At 36.6% G+C, this 16820-nt stretch overlaps 1 protein-coding gene across 1 annotated transcript in view; it reads right to left on the bottom strand.

Moving 5' to 3' along the window:
* Positions 1 to 16820, bottom strand: part of RYR2 (ryanodine receptor 2) — a 333950-nt gene that overhangs the window by 195171 nt on the left and 121959 nt on the right. The window contains exons 18-20 of the mRNA XM_086626085.1: positions 9470 to 9588; positions 8936 to 9069; positions 2629 to 2870 (exon numbers count right to left, since the gene is read on the bottom strand). Coding sequence (XP_086482211.1) covers positions 2629 to 2870; positions 8936 to 9069; positions 9470 to 9588 — 495 coding nt within the window. The remainder of the gene's footprint in view (positions 1 to 2628; positions 2871 to 8935; positions 9070 to 9469; positions 9589 to 16820) is intronic.

The following is a 16820-nucleotide window of genomic DNA, read 5'->3' as shown; positions in this document are numbered from 1 at the left end:
ACTTAACTAAAAGCACTATATTTCCAAAAAGATGAAGATAGCATGTGTTTTTAACAGCAGCAAAAATAACAAAAAAAGCACCTCAATAATTCTTCTCCAGATAAGTTTTCATACACAAACCACCTCCATCTCCCCGAGGGAAAACAAAAAACACCACTTCTAATATTCTGTGTATGGAAAACGACGTCCTGATACTGCCACATAATCTGCAGACTGTAGGACAGATGCTTTTGTGCAACCTGCCCGTCTTGATAGGGCAGTCAGCAGTATAGCCAGGGGGGGAAAAAAAAAAAAAAAAAATCACATGCTCTTGCTGCTTCCCTACACCGTTTCAAGACAAAATGTCCTTAGCTTGGTTGCTGTAAGAATACTCAGTTCCATGAGAAAGACAAGTGAATGACTCGGAGCAATTCTGAGGGCCACTCACCAATCAAGAAATCTATGGGAAACACTGCTGAGACACAGAGTAGCAGTCACAGTGTAACGAATAGCTTGCAAGGAAACTACCTTCTACCAGCTCTACATCCCAAAATTCACAGAGCACAGTAGAGAATAGCAGAGAAAAACATCACAACAGGTGAGGGTTAGTTTCAAATAAATCACTGAATGGGACAATTACTTAATGGCAGGGCTAACTATACTCTAAAAGAGATATCAATGAAGAGCGGATGCTTCATCTCCTTCAGGCATACTTTTTGAGATTAGATGCCTTTTTAGATGTTGAAATTTAGCCAAATAGAGGTTTTTGAGATCAACGCAAGGCTGAATGTTAACAGAAATATGTCATTGTCTTCAATGAACACATAGTCAGACCAAATGATCTGAGTGCCTTTTCTGGCCTTCGACTTTAAAAATCTATGAGTTTTGCCTCTGCATATTAGTGAAGTAATTACAGGAATGAAGAAACAAATGTAAACTAAATGTGATTCTGGTAAAGGCTTGGTCCAGAACAGAAACTCAGGAGTAGAAACCAAATCTACCAGTTGCAACCAAAACAGAGATTAATATACAAAAGTTGCATATACAAAGGTGGTCTGACTTTTTTTGACTGGACTGGATTATTGACTTGAGAACGACAAACAGTTGTTCATCTATTCTTTTGTGACATTTCTGATGAAAAAGTTTCCGGTGGGTAAAAAAATCATTTTGATTTTCAGTAATCTTTTGTTTCGTCTCTAAAAGGGACTCTAACTATGAAAGCTATTTCAGTTGGCTCATTATTTTCTGGCTCTTCTGTAATAAAAGTTTCTCTGACAAACTCAGTTATGACACAGCTTTAATGACATCATTAATTATGCATCATTGTTCCAAAGTAACTCGCACCATATATGAGAGGCAAAGTGGTAGCTATTTTCCTAAAATGCCACTTCAGTCGATACATTATTACTTAATAATACCATCCATTGCTATTTTGATTGGAAAAGTCTTTTGAAATGGAAAACTGTATTCTTTTCCAAGTACCAAGCCACAATGCCTCAAAACTTCAAAGACCTTGAATGATACATACAGCTGACTCACTGAAACATCTCTCTTGTCTGCTAAGGAGCTTTAGAAAATTTGCTTATATCTTCATTGTGGCAAGAACTGCCAATCCAATGAGTCTAACCCAGTTTGCAGTCAGTTCCTCAGTTCACCACTGCCCAATAATCACTCAAAACCAAAGGAAAAAATTTTTCCTCAACAAAAAGAAACAACGGTAGCAACTTTTTTCAAGAAGTTTAGGACTATCCATTCTAAATGATATCTGGGCATCTTCTCACAAAAGTTAAATTATGTGAAAAAGATTAAGAAAAAGAGATCAAGCTTGCTTTCTTATTATTCTGATTTTGCTGCGCTAACCCAGTTTAAAGACAGAATAAGGTACTGACAGAATAAACAGTAAATACAAATACTTTAGATCCTCGTTCAGCTTCCTTTAACACTAGAATCTGCATACAGCAATTACTATTAACGAATAGACCCAAGCTGGGCCAATAACATTTTAAAGATGTTTAACATCTAACCAAACACACCATATGCAAGCTAGGAATATGATTCTGCAAGTCTTGCAATAAATGGTCGGTCTTAATGTATGTAAATAAAACATCACTACAGAAAAATATCTGGTTTTAAAATGTATGGCAAAAAGCATACTTCAAAATCTTCTTCACCTCTGAAGTATTTCTAAATTTCTAAACCAAAGATCCATATTAAAAATCTGTGGGGTTTTTTTTTTTAAAAAAAGAACAAAAAAGAAAAAAAAAAGAGGAGAGTCCTGCGAATTAAATCTCTCAGGCTGTTCTTACACTATCACTCAGGAATTACAAGTCCAGATGACTGTTTGTCAGACTTCATTTTTTGCACCTTTGAAGTTTAAACAAATTACTATGAAAAAAAGAAAATTCCCAGGCTGAAACACAAATTATTAGTCTATCTACATTACTTTGTATGAAACAATTTTTTTTCAATATGCAATGTGAACTTAAAACATACTCTGATATAAGGTACTGTTTCTGTATATTCCTAGTGTTAATCGAAACATCCGATTCACTTTGCTGCTGTTGAAAACAAATTCACCAGAATTGCAAACAACATTCTGGTATTTAAAATAAAACGAAAGAAACCCCCCCAAAAAACCCAGGAGAATACCTGACCACAGACGCAGACCATCGAAGCCATAGGAATACAAGTCATCACCAACACCATTTCCTCCCCATTCAGCTCCTCCTCCTGGATACGGTGAGTAGCCCTCTGTTGAAGCCCAGCCCACTCGTAGATGAGTTGATTCTGCAGTCACAAAAGGCTCTAGATGGTCCACCATAAGTTCATAGTACCATTTTCTGTATTGAGCGGAGCCTTCACTAATCCCCAAGAAGATGTTGGGTCTCATGCTTAAACAGAAAGAATAAAACTGATTATTAAAAACTTATCTCAAGAACATGATGATCTATTGCAGACTTTTCATTAAACTCAAATTTCATTATTGTTTTGTGTGATTAAAACAATAGAAATAATTTTGTTTCGTAGAATCATAGAATATCAGGTTGGAAGGGACCTCAAGAATCATCTGGTCCAACCTTTCTTGGCAAAAGCACAGTCTAGACAAGATGGCCCAGCTGAATCTTAAAAGTGTTCAATGTTGGGGATTATTCCAATGGCTGATTGTTCTCATTGTGAAAAATTTTCCTCTTGTGTTCAGTTGGAATCTCCCCAGGAGTAACTTAGACCCATTACTCCTCATCTTTTCAGTGTGAGTCCTTGTGAAAAGGGAGTCTCCATCTTCTTTGTAGCCACTCTTTAAATACTGGAACATGGTGATAAGGTGTCCCCCTAAGCCTTCTTTTCTCAAGGCTGAACAAATCTAGTTGTCTCAGCCTTTCTTCATATGGCAGGCTTCCCAGTCTTTTGATCATTGTTGTGGCCCTTCTCTGAACCCTCTCCAGCCTGTCCACATCTTTTTAATATAGCAGGGACTAAAACTGAACACAGTATTCCAGGTGTGGCCTGAAAAGCGCTGAGTAGAGTGGAATAATGACATTTTTAACTCTGGTGGTGATACCCTGGTTGATGCAACCTATCATCCTGTTGGCTTTCTTTGCCACAGTAGCCGCACACTTTTCACTCATATTGAGCTTGTTGTCCACCAGGACCCCCAGGTCACTTTCCACAGAGCTACTTCCCAACCAGGTAGATCTCAGCCTGTGCTGCACTCCTGGATTATGCTTTCCCAAGTGCAAGACGTTACACTTGTCCTTGTCAAACTTCATAAGGTTCTTGTTAGCCCACTCTTCCAGACTATCCAGGTCTTCCTGCAGGGTGGTTCTCCCTTCTGAAGCGTCCTTTTCCCCTCAGTTTGGCATTGTCAGCAAACTTCAGCAGGGTAAACTTGATCCCATTATCCAGATCACTTATGATGATACTAAACAGCATTGGGCCTAATATTGATCCCTGGGGGACCTCACTTGTGACAGGTTGCCAGTTTGAAAAGGAGCTATTTACCACCACCCTCTGGGTGTGGTCTGTCAGCCAGCTCCCCACCCACCGCACAGACCACTTGTCTAGACCATAACATATCAATTTCTCTAGGAGTAGGCTATGGGAAATCATATCAAAAGCCTTGGAGAAATCCAGGTAAACAACGTTCACCGCTCACTCCACATCAACCAGCAGGTTACTTTGTCACTGGAGGTAATCAAGTTTGTCAAGCACAATTTGCCCTTGTAAATCTGTGCTGGCTTTTCTCACTCAAGTGCAGCATTTGACTTATGATAGACTGCAGGAGGATTCATTCAGTAACTCCCACGGACTGAAGTAATACTGACGGGCCTATAATTTCCTGGATCCTCCTTTAAGCCCTTCTTGTAGATGGAGGTGACATTAGTCCTCTTCCTGTATTCTGGGATGTCCCTCAATCTCCAGGACTTCTCAAAGATTATGCAGAGCAGTCTCGCAATGATGTCAGCCAGCTCTCTTAACACCCTTGGGTGAATAATGTCAGGGCGCATTAATTTATAGGGGTCAAGCTCCTGTAATAGTTCACATACCACCATTTCCTTCACTGATGGTGCATCTGTGTTTGTATCAACCTGGCGTTTTGTTCCCAAGGCCTGGGGCCCAACAGCGCTGGTAAAGACAGAGCTGAAGAAAGTGTTGAGAATCTCTGCCTTTGCAGCATTGTTGGTGACTAATTAATCTCTCCTGTTTAACAGCAGGCCAATAGTTTCCTTCTGTTTCTGCTTATTGTTTATATTCTTAAGAACCCTTTCTTGTAGTTTTTGACATCTCTAAATTCCAATTCAAGCTGAGCTTTTACTTTTCTAACTGTATCTCTGCACACCTTAGCAATGCCCTGGTAGCTCTCAATGGGCATTCGTCCACTTTTCAATCCCTGGTACACTTCGCTTTTGGTTTTGAGCAGAGTCAGAAGCTCGCAGTTAAGCCAAGGGAGTCTCTTGCTCCACTCGCTTCCCTTAGCTTTAAAGGGGATGAACTGTTTTTGTACTACCAGGAGAGCGTTCTTTAAAAACTCCTGGCACTTGTTAGCTCCTTTATTCTCCATGGAAGCTTCTCATGGAATCACTTCCAACCGAGCTCTAAGTGAGTTGAAGTTTGCTCTTCTAAAATCTTTGTCTTAGCACTAATCTTCAGCATGCTCAGCAGGATTCCAAACTCCACAATATCATGATCACTACAGCCAAGATTTTACAAAGCAGGTTTTCTTGGTTTGTGAGTGGCAAGTCCAACAGTGCCTCATTCCTGGTTGGAACATCTAACATTTGTATGAGGAAGTAGTCCTCTACGCATTCCAGGAACTTGACAGATGACATGTGAGCTGTTGCATTGTTCTTCCAACAAATCTCTGGGTAGTTGAAGTCACCCGTAAGAAGCAGGTTCTGTTGACTCAAAGCTTGCTTAAGTGACTCAAGTATTGCTTCACTGGCCTTATTGTCTTGGTTTGGAGGTCTGTAGAAGATGTCTACTATAAGATCCCCCTTGGAGATAACCCCTCTGATCTTGCCCCAGAGGCATTCGATAGAGCTTCCACAATTGCCGTAGTTGACTTCTGTACATTCAAGGTTCTCCTTAACATATAGCATGACGACTCCTCCTCTTCTTTCCTGCCTGTCATTATGAAACAGCCTACAGGCATCCATCACAATCCTCCAGTCATGTGAGTTGTCCTACTATGTTTCAGTTATTCTTACAAACTTTCTGACTGGGCACGGAGCTCCAAGTTCCTCCTGTTTGTTCCTCAGGCTGTGTGCCTTGGTATACATACACTTGAGGTGGCTGGTCTTCTGGTTCTCACCTTGGGAGGCAGCTAAGGAATATTTGTCACTGCACTGGTTGGCCTGGCTTATTCCCCAGTCAGTTGCAATGGCGTGAGCTTTGCCACTTTGGACTCTGGCCCCCAAGTCCTTCAGTTTAAAATCCGCCTCACCAAGTTGGCCAGCCTGCTGTCAAAGAGCCCCTTGCCTCTTCTAGACAGGTGGATCCCATAGTCTAGTCCCATAGACTATCCCATAGGCTATAGTCATCAAAGAATGTCCTATTGTCATAAAAGCCAAAACCCTCACGACAGCACCAGTCACAAAGACAAAAGTTGATTTGCATTATAAGTCTATTTTTGGCTGCACCTTTTCTTCTAACTGGTAAAATGGAAGAAAAGATAACTTGGGCACCAATTCTTTTCACTTGCACCCACAGGGCTTTGTAATCTTCCTTGATGCTACCCAGGTTCTGGCTTGCAGTGTCACTCATGCCCACATGAAAGAGTAGCAATAGACTGTAGTCTGTGCTCTTGACAAGTTGTGGCACCCTGTTGACAACATCTCAGACCTTAGCTCCTGGCAGGCAGCATATTTATTTATGTATTCATTCTGGTGAAAAATGCTCTATACGGTTAAAGTAAAACAGCGTTTGTTTCAGTAACTGAAAAACTATTCTAACTCAGATACCAATAATAATATTTTATGTGTTTGAACATTTAACAGAAGTTAAATCCTATAAACAAAAGACAGTTATTCACCAGTTACTAATAGAAACATAGTAAGTACACACTGCAGGCTTAATTTTACATAACAAACTATATTCTTATAGCACTGATTATCCGTTCAAGAGAATAACATTCACAAAGATACAAAAGTAAAGTGTCAATCTATTTCAAAATTCTCTTATATCTCTTCCTTCTTTATTCCAAGTCTTGCATAACTCAGTAATTTGCAACAATTGTACCAGTTCTTAATATCAACATAATGTTCCTGCTGCTGATGATTTTAAAGTACTCCACAAGCATACTTGAAACGCAGAACTATTACCGTGCTTATTCAATATCTTGTTAAGTAGCAATATGTAGAGTCATACATCTAAAGGTCATGGGGGGAAAAAAGGAAAGAAAACTATGCTTTTCTCATCTGATTTTTGGGATCATACTGAATCTAGAATCTCAGCCTCAAAAATTCTGTCTCCAGACAATCATTACTGTGTCAGCTTTGTACTAAGAAAGCCATCCAATACTGAATTAAAGCCATAGAGTACAGAAGTATCCAAAATCAATGCTAGGTATATTTCTTCAATGGTTGGTTACCCATATTGTGAAAAATCTTTTAGACTTCTAGGCTGAACGTATTTAGTTTTCAACTCCCTCCACTGGTTTGGGTTATAACGTCTATAAATATTTTCTTTTTACATACAAGCTGCCTAATCAACAAAAAAGTAGCTCTAGGTCAGCCCCAGCACACAATATGCCTTCCGATGTAGCGAATGCAGAGGGAGGAAGAAAGGTTGATATGGTCTGTTAAATACAAGTCAGTGTAAAAGCAGACTTTACTGATCTGAATGCTTATAAAATAACTTGTTTTACCACATAACACTAATGCATTTTCCTTCTAGAAGTATAGGGGCTGTCTTTTGCCAAAAGTTTAAGTATACAAACTCTTCACTTTGTTACAAGTCAAAATATAAACAAAACCTGTTTGACAGAAGTTATCTTCGAGAAAAGTCAAATAATTTGTAAGGTAATGGTAAGATCATCAACTGAATCTTTTCTGCCTGAACACAACATCGCTTTATTATGCCTTTCTCCAGACTCCACAATTTAATCAACCTAATCATACAACTTACTCTTTTTAAATAGAGGTTTGTGAATAGAATTTTCCAGTCCCCTGGAAAACTATGCTAAACAGTAATATCTTAGAAAGTCCCTGTGCCAATTATTTTTGGTGCAAGATATGCAAGTCTCAGTCTATCAGTAAACATTTTAAATGTTTCATTATCTTTCTGACTTTTGAAAAAAATAATCTTTTTTTCCTTATAACTGCAAGAATATGAATATTCTCATTCACAACTTTTAATGCAGAGCAAAAGTATGTATTAACTACCTTCTCAATGTCTACAGCTATATTTGGGAAAGACAGCTCTACCATCCCTTTACAAGATCCAAAGTCAGTTCAGAAGCTCAATCAGTACCCATACACTTAAAATTCTCAAGCATTTTTAACAGAAGTTTTCATCAGTGATTTTAGCTTATCAGTTGTTCAAATTTATTGCTGACATGGAATGATTCCCACGACACCATCTTTCCATGTGTTATATATGTTAGTGTGTTACTGGATGTGTTGCAGGAAGTCAAGTCACATGTGGTTATGAAAAATATAAGTGAATGTATTAGCTATAAAATTGTTAAGTTAATTTCACTTTTAGATTTGAAAGGTCTTGTTATAATATACAGATGTGGAATTTTTTTATGTTTTTCAGCATCTAACAAATCCTATGAACTCCGAATTATAAGTACTATTTCTGTGTTTCAACTTTCATTCTCACATAATGATTAAGACTTTTAAAAATATGTTTAAGACAGAAGAAGATCTCACCAATCTTCACTAAATGCTAGATTCTTTTGCCTCAGTATAAATTCAAACTCCAGATAAACATTAACTTTGTAAATATTACTTTGCTAGTTTAAAATGTTATTAGCTTCATCTTGCTATTAATGTTTGCTGGAAGGTAGCTTCTACAGCTTTGACAGTGGAAGGAAGGGTGAGAGCACTCCCTAAATATCCCAGGCACTAGTGAAGGTGTTTGGCAACAAGCTCTTGATTTTGACCAAAGGTGGTTAGGAAATCCTCACAAGATCACAAACGCAAAGGCAACCCCAGGACACTGGCTGACAGTACTTTGAAAGCACAGCTAGATTTAGACAAGATTCTTTAGCAGAGACTACAGTTTCACAGACTTAAAGCAGTTTAGACCAGCTCTAGTTTGAGGCAGCTCTCTCTGACCCATGTTTTGATTCTAATCAATACTGCAAAGAGTATTTCAAATCCTAGTAAGAACAAAATATCTCAACAAAAGTTTTGGAAATAAAACAGGTTTTCTGTAGTGACTATTTTTTTTAACCACAAGTTCTATTCTGCTTTGTTCATAGATACAGATTTTTTTTCTTTTTTTTTTTTACCTGCTCACATGGTTGACAAGGCGTGTCTGGAGGAGCAGATCTCTTCCTGGCAGGAGATTATCACAGATCAGATGTTGATTAGACCGCACAGCTACTCCATGACAAACACAGAGAGAACACAAAACATCCAAAACCTGAAATAAAAAATAGATTATTTTCATCTGTATTTTTTCATAATCACTGAGAGTTACTTCAGGCAATATAATCCTATATACGTTGTTACTGGAAGACATGTAAGGTTATGTAATTCACTCAACATAACAGTTCTATTTTACAATTCTGAAATTCTCCTAACAATATTAACATACATTCTTCCAGCTTCCCTTGAGAATTGGTGTGTATCAAAGTTTCCATCAAAAAGAAGATAACATTCCGTTTTGCTTCCTCGAACTGCTCATATGTCTTTGAGGAAAAGCTTCATTCCTAATTATGAATACAGTATTGAATCATTTGAAATCTAACTTCTACATGGAACAATGTGTTTGCTTGGTTCACAAATGTTCACTTAAATATACTTGTCTCTTTTCTGTCTACCTTATGGTTTCTTCCATGTTTGTCCAAAAGACAGATGATTGATTTAATATGTCCTTCCTTAATAATGTTTAGAGCTTCCGGGCTTTCCACCAACACACAGTGTAAAACCTCTAGAATTCCTAGGAATAAAAAAGAAAAATTATTTATTCAAAGTGCATATAAAATCATAACTGCACATACTACTTCCTAACATAGTGCTCAGCAACATGGAATAGTTTCTAAAATCATTGTATATGATACACAAAACCAAAACAGGATTGATGTACTTCCAGATTTCCCAAAATAAGTGAATGCGGTAAAAATCATAAAGGACAGGAAAAAAAATCCATAAATTATTTTGAAATTTTAATAATAAATACGTGATGATCAACACTCACAAATTCAAACAAATGAGGTAGAATACTCACTCACTCACTTCAGTGAAGAGGTGAAGACTTCACACTACATACATTTTATATACACAAAACATGGTCTCCATATTTACAGTTTCCTGCTGCTTACCTTAGAAAACCATGTGAACCACTAGTGGAACCATATACCTCTGAATTAGAGAGGAGAGGCAAATTCCTAGTCTACTAGCCCACTGTGTGTAATTTTCTTTGTGTACATAACAACTACACTGGGAGCCACAGTGATGTTCTTAAGAGCAAACAAATAGAAACTAGCATGAAACTAGGATGTACAAGGAAGTATGAACCACTAAATCTCCACTGGCCCCACAATTAAATGCCATTCCAATCCCAGTAAAGCAGCAGTCATTACCATCAAGAATCATTAGCCTTAAAATGGTTCTCTGCAATGGGACAGTAAAACAGGCTCCCACGGTAGTACTGGATCAAGTCACCGCTTGCTATGGGATGTTACACATTTGGCAAAGACAAATATTACACATGTACTTTGTCATTATCAGTTGCTACAGTTGTTGCCACAATGAGAATAATCAGAGCACTAGGGAAAGCTGAGAAGCAGTCTTAAATCTAGAGACACACAATTCCTTTTTTTTTAAAAGAAAAGCTGAAAACCAGAAACTCTGACCAGAATTTAAAGTAATGAGCATAAAAAATTGTTGGAACAAATATATCTGTTTCTGCTAAGATTAAATAAGTAATAACACTGCAGATTAAATAAGTAATAACTATGAAACAATCACAGACTGGTATTAAACCTATTATTTATGAGGAATATAAATAGACAGGAGTTCCAAGCGTAATCTATTGTCTTTTATCAGATCAGCAGATAATCCCATCTGGAGAATTTCCCAAGGATCTTATTGAGGAAAGGAATATTAAACGTCATGAAAAACTTAGAGCAATAACCTACCTATGCAAAGATATGCATTCATGTTTCATTGTAATGCACCAGCAAAGTCAAAAATACTTTCAGTTCATAATTTTTTTATTATTATTATTGCTAATTTCAGACCAACTTGTATTATGCTTACTTGCATTTGGATCAAGGTGTAGCTCTATTAAAAAAAAAAGTAAAAGACCAATACAACCAAAGAAACTGTAGACATTCTCATAAAGAAAAAACAATTAAAAAATGATCTTACAACAGACAGAAATTAGGCTGTGCAGACTTCTTATAGAGAGATAAAAAGATGTGAAGAAGGTTATGAACCTCTATTATAATAATATTTATATTTATATTTATATTTTTTCTTTAATCTTAAATGATAGATTCCCATCCTTGTTAAGACTGAGTTACTCTGCCAGAAGAGACAATGGTTAGTTTTAAATTACTTGCTATTTGAAACATAGTTTTATTTTTTATTTTCCAAGAAAATCTGAATTAGAATGAGGATTGGAATTCCCAGTGACTTCAGTCATGGCTGCAGTCATCTGATTTTATTCAGATCTCTTTTTTTCATCTTGGACAATCAACAGCATCATCACCTTTTATCCCCATACTATTTGATGTTTTTTCCAGGGATCTGGAGGAAGATACGCTGTCATCACTAATCAAGTGTACAGATTACTCAAGGACCAAAATGTAGTAAAGGTGGAAGACAAAGGATACAGTGACAATTTGATTTATCTGGTAAACAGGCATCAAACAAATTGTGTGTTTTAATATGTTTGAAGATGGAGTCATACATATGTAAACAGAAAATGCAAGTGACCCCGTACAGATACTGGAGACAATTTTCCTATTCTGTGCAGCGGCTCCAAAAAAAAGTCACCACAGTATAATGAGCTAGACATGAACTCCCAAAATGATTCTGTCACCCTGAAGGTATAAGCAGAAAATCTCAACTACAAATAAGAGTAGATATTAAACCTGAATTTGGCAGTGGTATGATCTGGGCTGCAATAGATGTACACTTCCAATACTGACAGTAACAATATTGATTAAAAGGATAAAAACCTAAGAGTCACAAGAGCAAGCTAAAGGAGTAAAAGCCCGGTAGCAATATGGCAGGAACACAATCTACCCAGCCTGTCAACTAGACATGCAGGGGCCACTTGAACATGGTAAAAGTACCTAGGGAGGTATGAAAAGTGTTACAAAAGGATCCTCGATCTGTAACAAGACCAAAACTTTATTATAGGCCACAGTGATCTGGGAATGCAGGGACATCACTACTTTCAAAACTGTAATTTAAAGTTTGCCACCTCTCATTGTAGCACTGAAACATACTTTTAAAAATATAAATAGTAAACTAATATGAAACGATACCACATAATGGAAGTGTGGTGACTATAACCTTGGCATTTTCAGATTTATGGAGGTAGATTCATAATCTTAATAATAATTTTGTCTTAAAATAGTATACAAGGTTCATTTTCTAGTCTTAACCTTTTCAATAACAGAAGTAAAAATATTTTGAAGATGTAAGTATTCAATAGTAAATGAATGTTATCAATTAGGACTAGCTGTCACAGCCACTTCTTCAATCACTGTAGCACCTGAATGCTACTTATCAAACACATTTTGTTCTAAGGGCAAATTCCCTCTATTTCAGAAAAAAATCACAAATTAATGTACAACGTGTGTTCAGACTGATCCACTTTTAGATTGTCTACATCAAAGACAACTGGACCTGTTTCAATATCATTGGAGTTGCTCAAGGCAGTAAAGCAGGAAGCGTTCAAATTTAGTACAAACATCACAAGCAGTATGATACAAAGAGTTTATGATAAAGATAAGTGAAAATCGTGATGAGAAGACAGATGAAAGGACAACATGTTGACTCCTCTAGTGTCCTACTGTAGAATACTAGAATAAAATGCATGCTCTTAAAAAAAAAAAAACAAACCATACTCAAAAACTGGTATTATTTGGTTCCAAAAATTTTCACTGGGAGGATATAGATTACTAACTTGCCCTATTCTATTTTTTATTACCTATGTTTTAATGCCTTTAAAATTTTAGTAGGACTAGTTAATTCCATCTGGAATATACTTCCGAGTGAAAGACTAATTTAATCTTAATTTATGCATTGAAGAGACAGCTGAAGCATTTGCATTGCATTATTCACTCAGCGTCTGTGATATCTCACTTCTAACATGGTCTGCTCTCAGACATATTTATACTTGGACAAATCTTCATTTTCTTTCTTTTGCTCCAGTGAAGATCAGGAACTGAATCAATTCCTAAACTAATTTATACAATCAAATCACAATTGCTGTTTATATATTTAATGCCTTTATTCTGTTTTCAAAACATTTTTAGTTCAAGCATAAGAAAAAAGTGCAAATAGGAATCTTATTGATAATAGTTTATGGTATAAAATCTTTATTGTAACCCATTCAAGAAAACACCTGCAGGAAATGTAGCTGACAACTTCGTTGTTGAAGGTGAACTTAATATTGATGTGATTAACAGAGCATGGTGTTTCTTCCTCACATACACTCTACATTAGAGAATGAGTTAATTATTTTAGGTGAATATATGCAGCCCATTATTCTTATTTAAAAGGTGTAATATAATCCAGTATTTCTCCCTATTGTACACCTACTACTGCAAAATAAAATGGTGAATATTCTCACCCCAATCAAGCCATATAAGGCTTAAAATCTGGCAAGCAAGTGTCCCTTATAAAATCACAAAAGCACAAATACATACTAAAAGCTAAACCTACTGTGCCTCTCGAGATAACTAAAGCACAGCATAATTAGCATCTTGTATAACTGTCTCCCCCAAAACCAGAAAAAAATCTTAATTATAAAATCAGTTTTGGAGGCAACATGGAAGTTACGTTACCAGAACATATGGGGAAGGAGTTCAAGTGGCCTAGTTCCTAGAAGAAAACTGAGAACAAACAAGCATTGCAAATATTAGTACCTTCAGAATTTTTGCAGCACGTCATGAGGTTCATTATGCAGTACAACTACAACGTTGGATTACTTTGCAGTTTACAGAATTCATCTCATACCTTACTACAATATCATAAGACATAAACATTTAGGTTTTAATTTTCAAACCTTATTTTTACTTTGAGATTACTTTTTAAAAATACATACATACATAACAGAAACCATGTAACACAGCATTTTTAGAGCTGTCGTAAGAAATTTCATCTTGAAGTTCCAAAAGTTGAGCACAAAGTTTTGCATTATTTCTAAAAATCTTAGCCCTGAGAGTTTCAGATGTAAAATTAGTTCTCTTAGAAAATAACTTCACCATGAACAACTCAGGAAATACATTGAAATTAAGAAGGTTGCAGTCAAATCCCATGCACCTGCATAATTGTGAGAACATGCTCTTCTAGATGAATGCTCTCACACTAAAGGTGGACTGTAGCGGAGAATAGATCTAGCCTTCAATTTTAAAATGCTTCTTTCAGTTTAAATTATCTATTACTCGAATGTCCATGAAAGATGATGATCACAGCAAATGCAGAACAGACTTCCCTAACAATAATGTAAACCAACATGAATGTTCAGCTATGACATCTATTTGGTTAGGATCTCTACAAGTAATATACTAGCTACAGTGACAGGATAATCAGCAAATCTCTAGACACCAGTGCTACGAGCAGCTAACCGTCTGTAACACAAGCTGAGAACTATGACACAAATCTGGCCTCACATGTTCCTGTTGCCTCATACCTTGAGCAGCTCAAGGATGGAGAGCATAAACAAACCATGGCTCAAACTGATCAGGTGCATGCCAGGAGCAGGAAATAACAGCTTAGTAAAACAGCTCCTCTACCCTAAAGCCATAGTTCTGCAGCAAAAACATGTAACAAAATTCTGCAAAAACACTTCTATGAATCATTGCTGACCTGAGGGGCTGACATGGGCAAATGTTTCAAACTCTTTATACCAACCTCCACCCCAAGAGAAGAATAAATGACTTCTAAACTCTCTGCTTGCCCCAACAGTTGACAAAGGAAAAGCTTCCAAGAGGAGAAGCATCAACGTATAACTGCTCTTCACAACTGCAATCACCCACTGCAGATCTTGCCAATCAGCTAGCAAATGCCATGGCAGTTCACCCTTGGCGCTGAGAGGGAGAACACATTTGACAATATTTTCCCATGTGGTTGGTCAGTTCATCTCAGGAACAGATTTATGGCAAATAAACAAAATGCATGTCAATGTTTAATGACAAAGCTGAGTGGAACACAAACACCTTGTTTACTATAGAACACATCTGTTTTCAAGGCTGCTGGTGATCCTTTGAAGACTACTGAGGTAAGAAATTTGATAATATATGACAAAAGGTGGCCTGTGGCTGAGACAACTCCAATTTTTACTTGGGATACTCAGCAATCGCAGGATATTTCTCATATATTAATGGCACAGTAAAGGCTGATGACAACAACTGTGTTATGTCTATGACATTCCTTTTCAAATGTCCACCAGTCTAATATAAACCAAAGAACTTTTACACTGAGGGACATCTTCTGTTCCTGGCATTCCTCCCTTAAGATGCCAATGAATGCAAGGACATATCTATCTGCAGCAGAAGTATGATTCAGGAGTGGGAAGAACAGGATGGGGAAGAAAATTTTAATTCCTGAGAACAACTCAGTAATCAATGAAAAATTATTCTTGAAAGGAAGATTATTATGTTCCTTCCAGCTCATGAAACAAAACACACACTAAATTAAAAAGATGATGGGAATAAACTACAAATATGTAACCGGAAAGCTGCGTTACACTGTTCTCACTGTTATAACTATTGGTCGGACTACAAACCTTCCTGGTTTTTTACTTCAGTGTAGCACAACTACAGAAAATAAGGCTTGAAAGACTTTCAAGAGGCTGGCTTCCAACAAAACAGTAACAACTGCTATATATAATGCAAAATAGTCACAAATGCAACTGGAAACCATTTCTTAGTCTGTAACTCTGAAACGACTCCAGCTGGGTGAGAGCAGAGAACAGAAGAGAAGAGGGAGGGGAAATTATATGTATTACTAATAAGGGCAAAGACAAGCACACATGAACTACAGAGATATGAAAAAAAACAGACAAGAAAAGCTTAAAACAGAGCAATCACTACGCACTGAATATTTTTCAAATTTGTTGCTCTTCCTGCAGTGGATTCAAAATACATTCCATGTGCTAATAATAATTAGCTCCTAAAATCCACCTTGATACACTTACTGTGAAAAGATAAACATGAACCAGAAACAGAAGATCAAAGAATATCAGACAAGCAATATCAATCACAGTAGCTAGAACCAGGCAACAAAAGGGAGACAGGTTAAGACAAGTCTCTATCTGGTATTACAGTAAAACTATTATTATATTTAATTCAAGAGGTTGTACTACATTGGTTGGACTACAGTTCTCAGCATTGAAGACTAACATAAATTATAAAGGACATCACAAATATTTACACCAAAATGTTCCTACACCCAAATTATAAAGAAAAAATATAAACTAGAGGCATATTAACATTAACATTCATTTAAAAAATGAAACAAACTATTGAAATTAAGATTGCCTGTGGTAGCACAAGCATTACAAAATTGTCTTTAGTTTCTTATGCCATTCTATGATTCTATGATTCTTGGTTGCTTACAATTCTCTATTTACTCATTATCAACTTAAAACATAGAATTTTCTCAACTTCTAAACTAGAGGGTATACTCCAAACACATTTCTTACAAACATCTAGTGGTTTCTCCTAGTAGCGCAACTTAAGATTTGTATAATGGCAAAAAAACCCACCACTTCTCGATTCTGTTAATGAACTATAAAAAAGTTGGAATGTCTTAAACCAAAATTGCTTTCAATGTGTCATTATTTCATATGTTAATATTACTGAGCATTTCATGTACAACTTCTCCAATTTGTATTATTTATATCTCTTTATTTCCCTCTTCACTTTTAGTTACAGAGAGGAATAATTTTAAAGGCAAATTCCTTATTAGGTACAAGAGCTTGATTTA

The sequence above is a fragment of the Tauraco erythrolophus genome, chromosome 2, assembly GCF_009769465.1.
Source record: "Tauraco erythrolophus isolate bTauEry1 chromosome 2, bTauEry1.pri, whole genome shotgun sequence".
Classification (NCBI taxonomy): domain Eukaryota; kingdom Metazoa; phylum Chordata; class Aves; order Musophagiformes; family Musophagidae; genus Tauraco; species Tauraco erythrolophus.
Note: the sequence above shows the minus strand (reverse complement) of the source record. Positions and strands in the feature narration are given on the sequence as shown.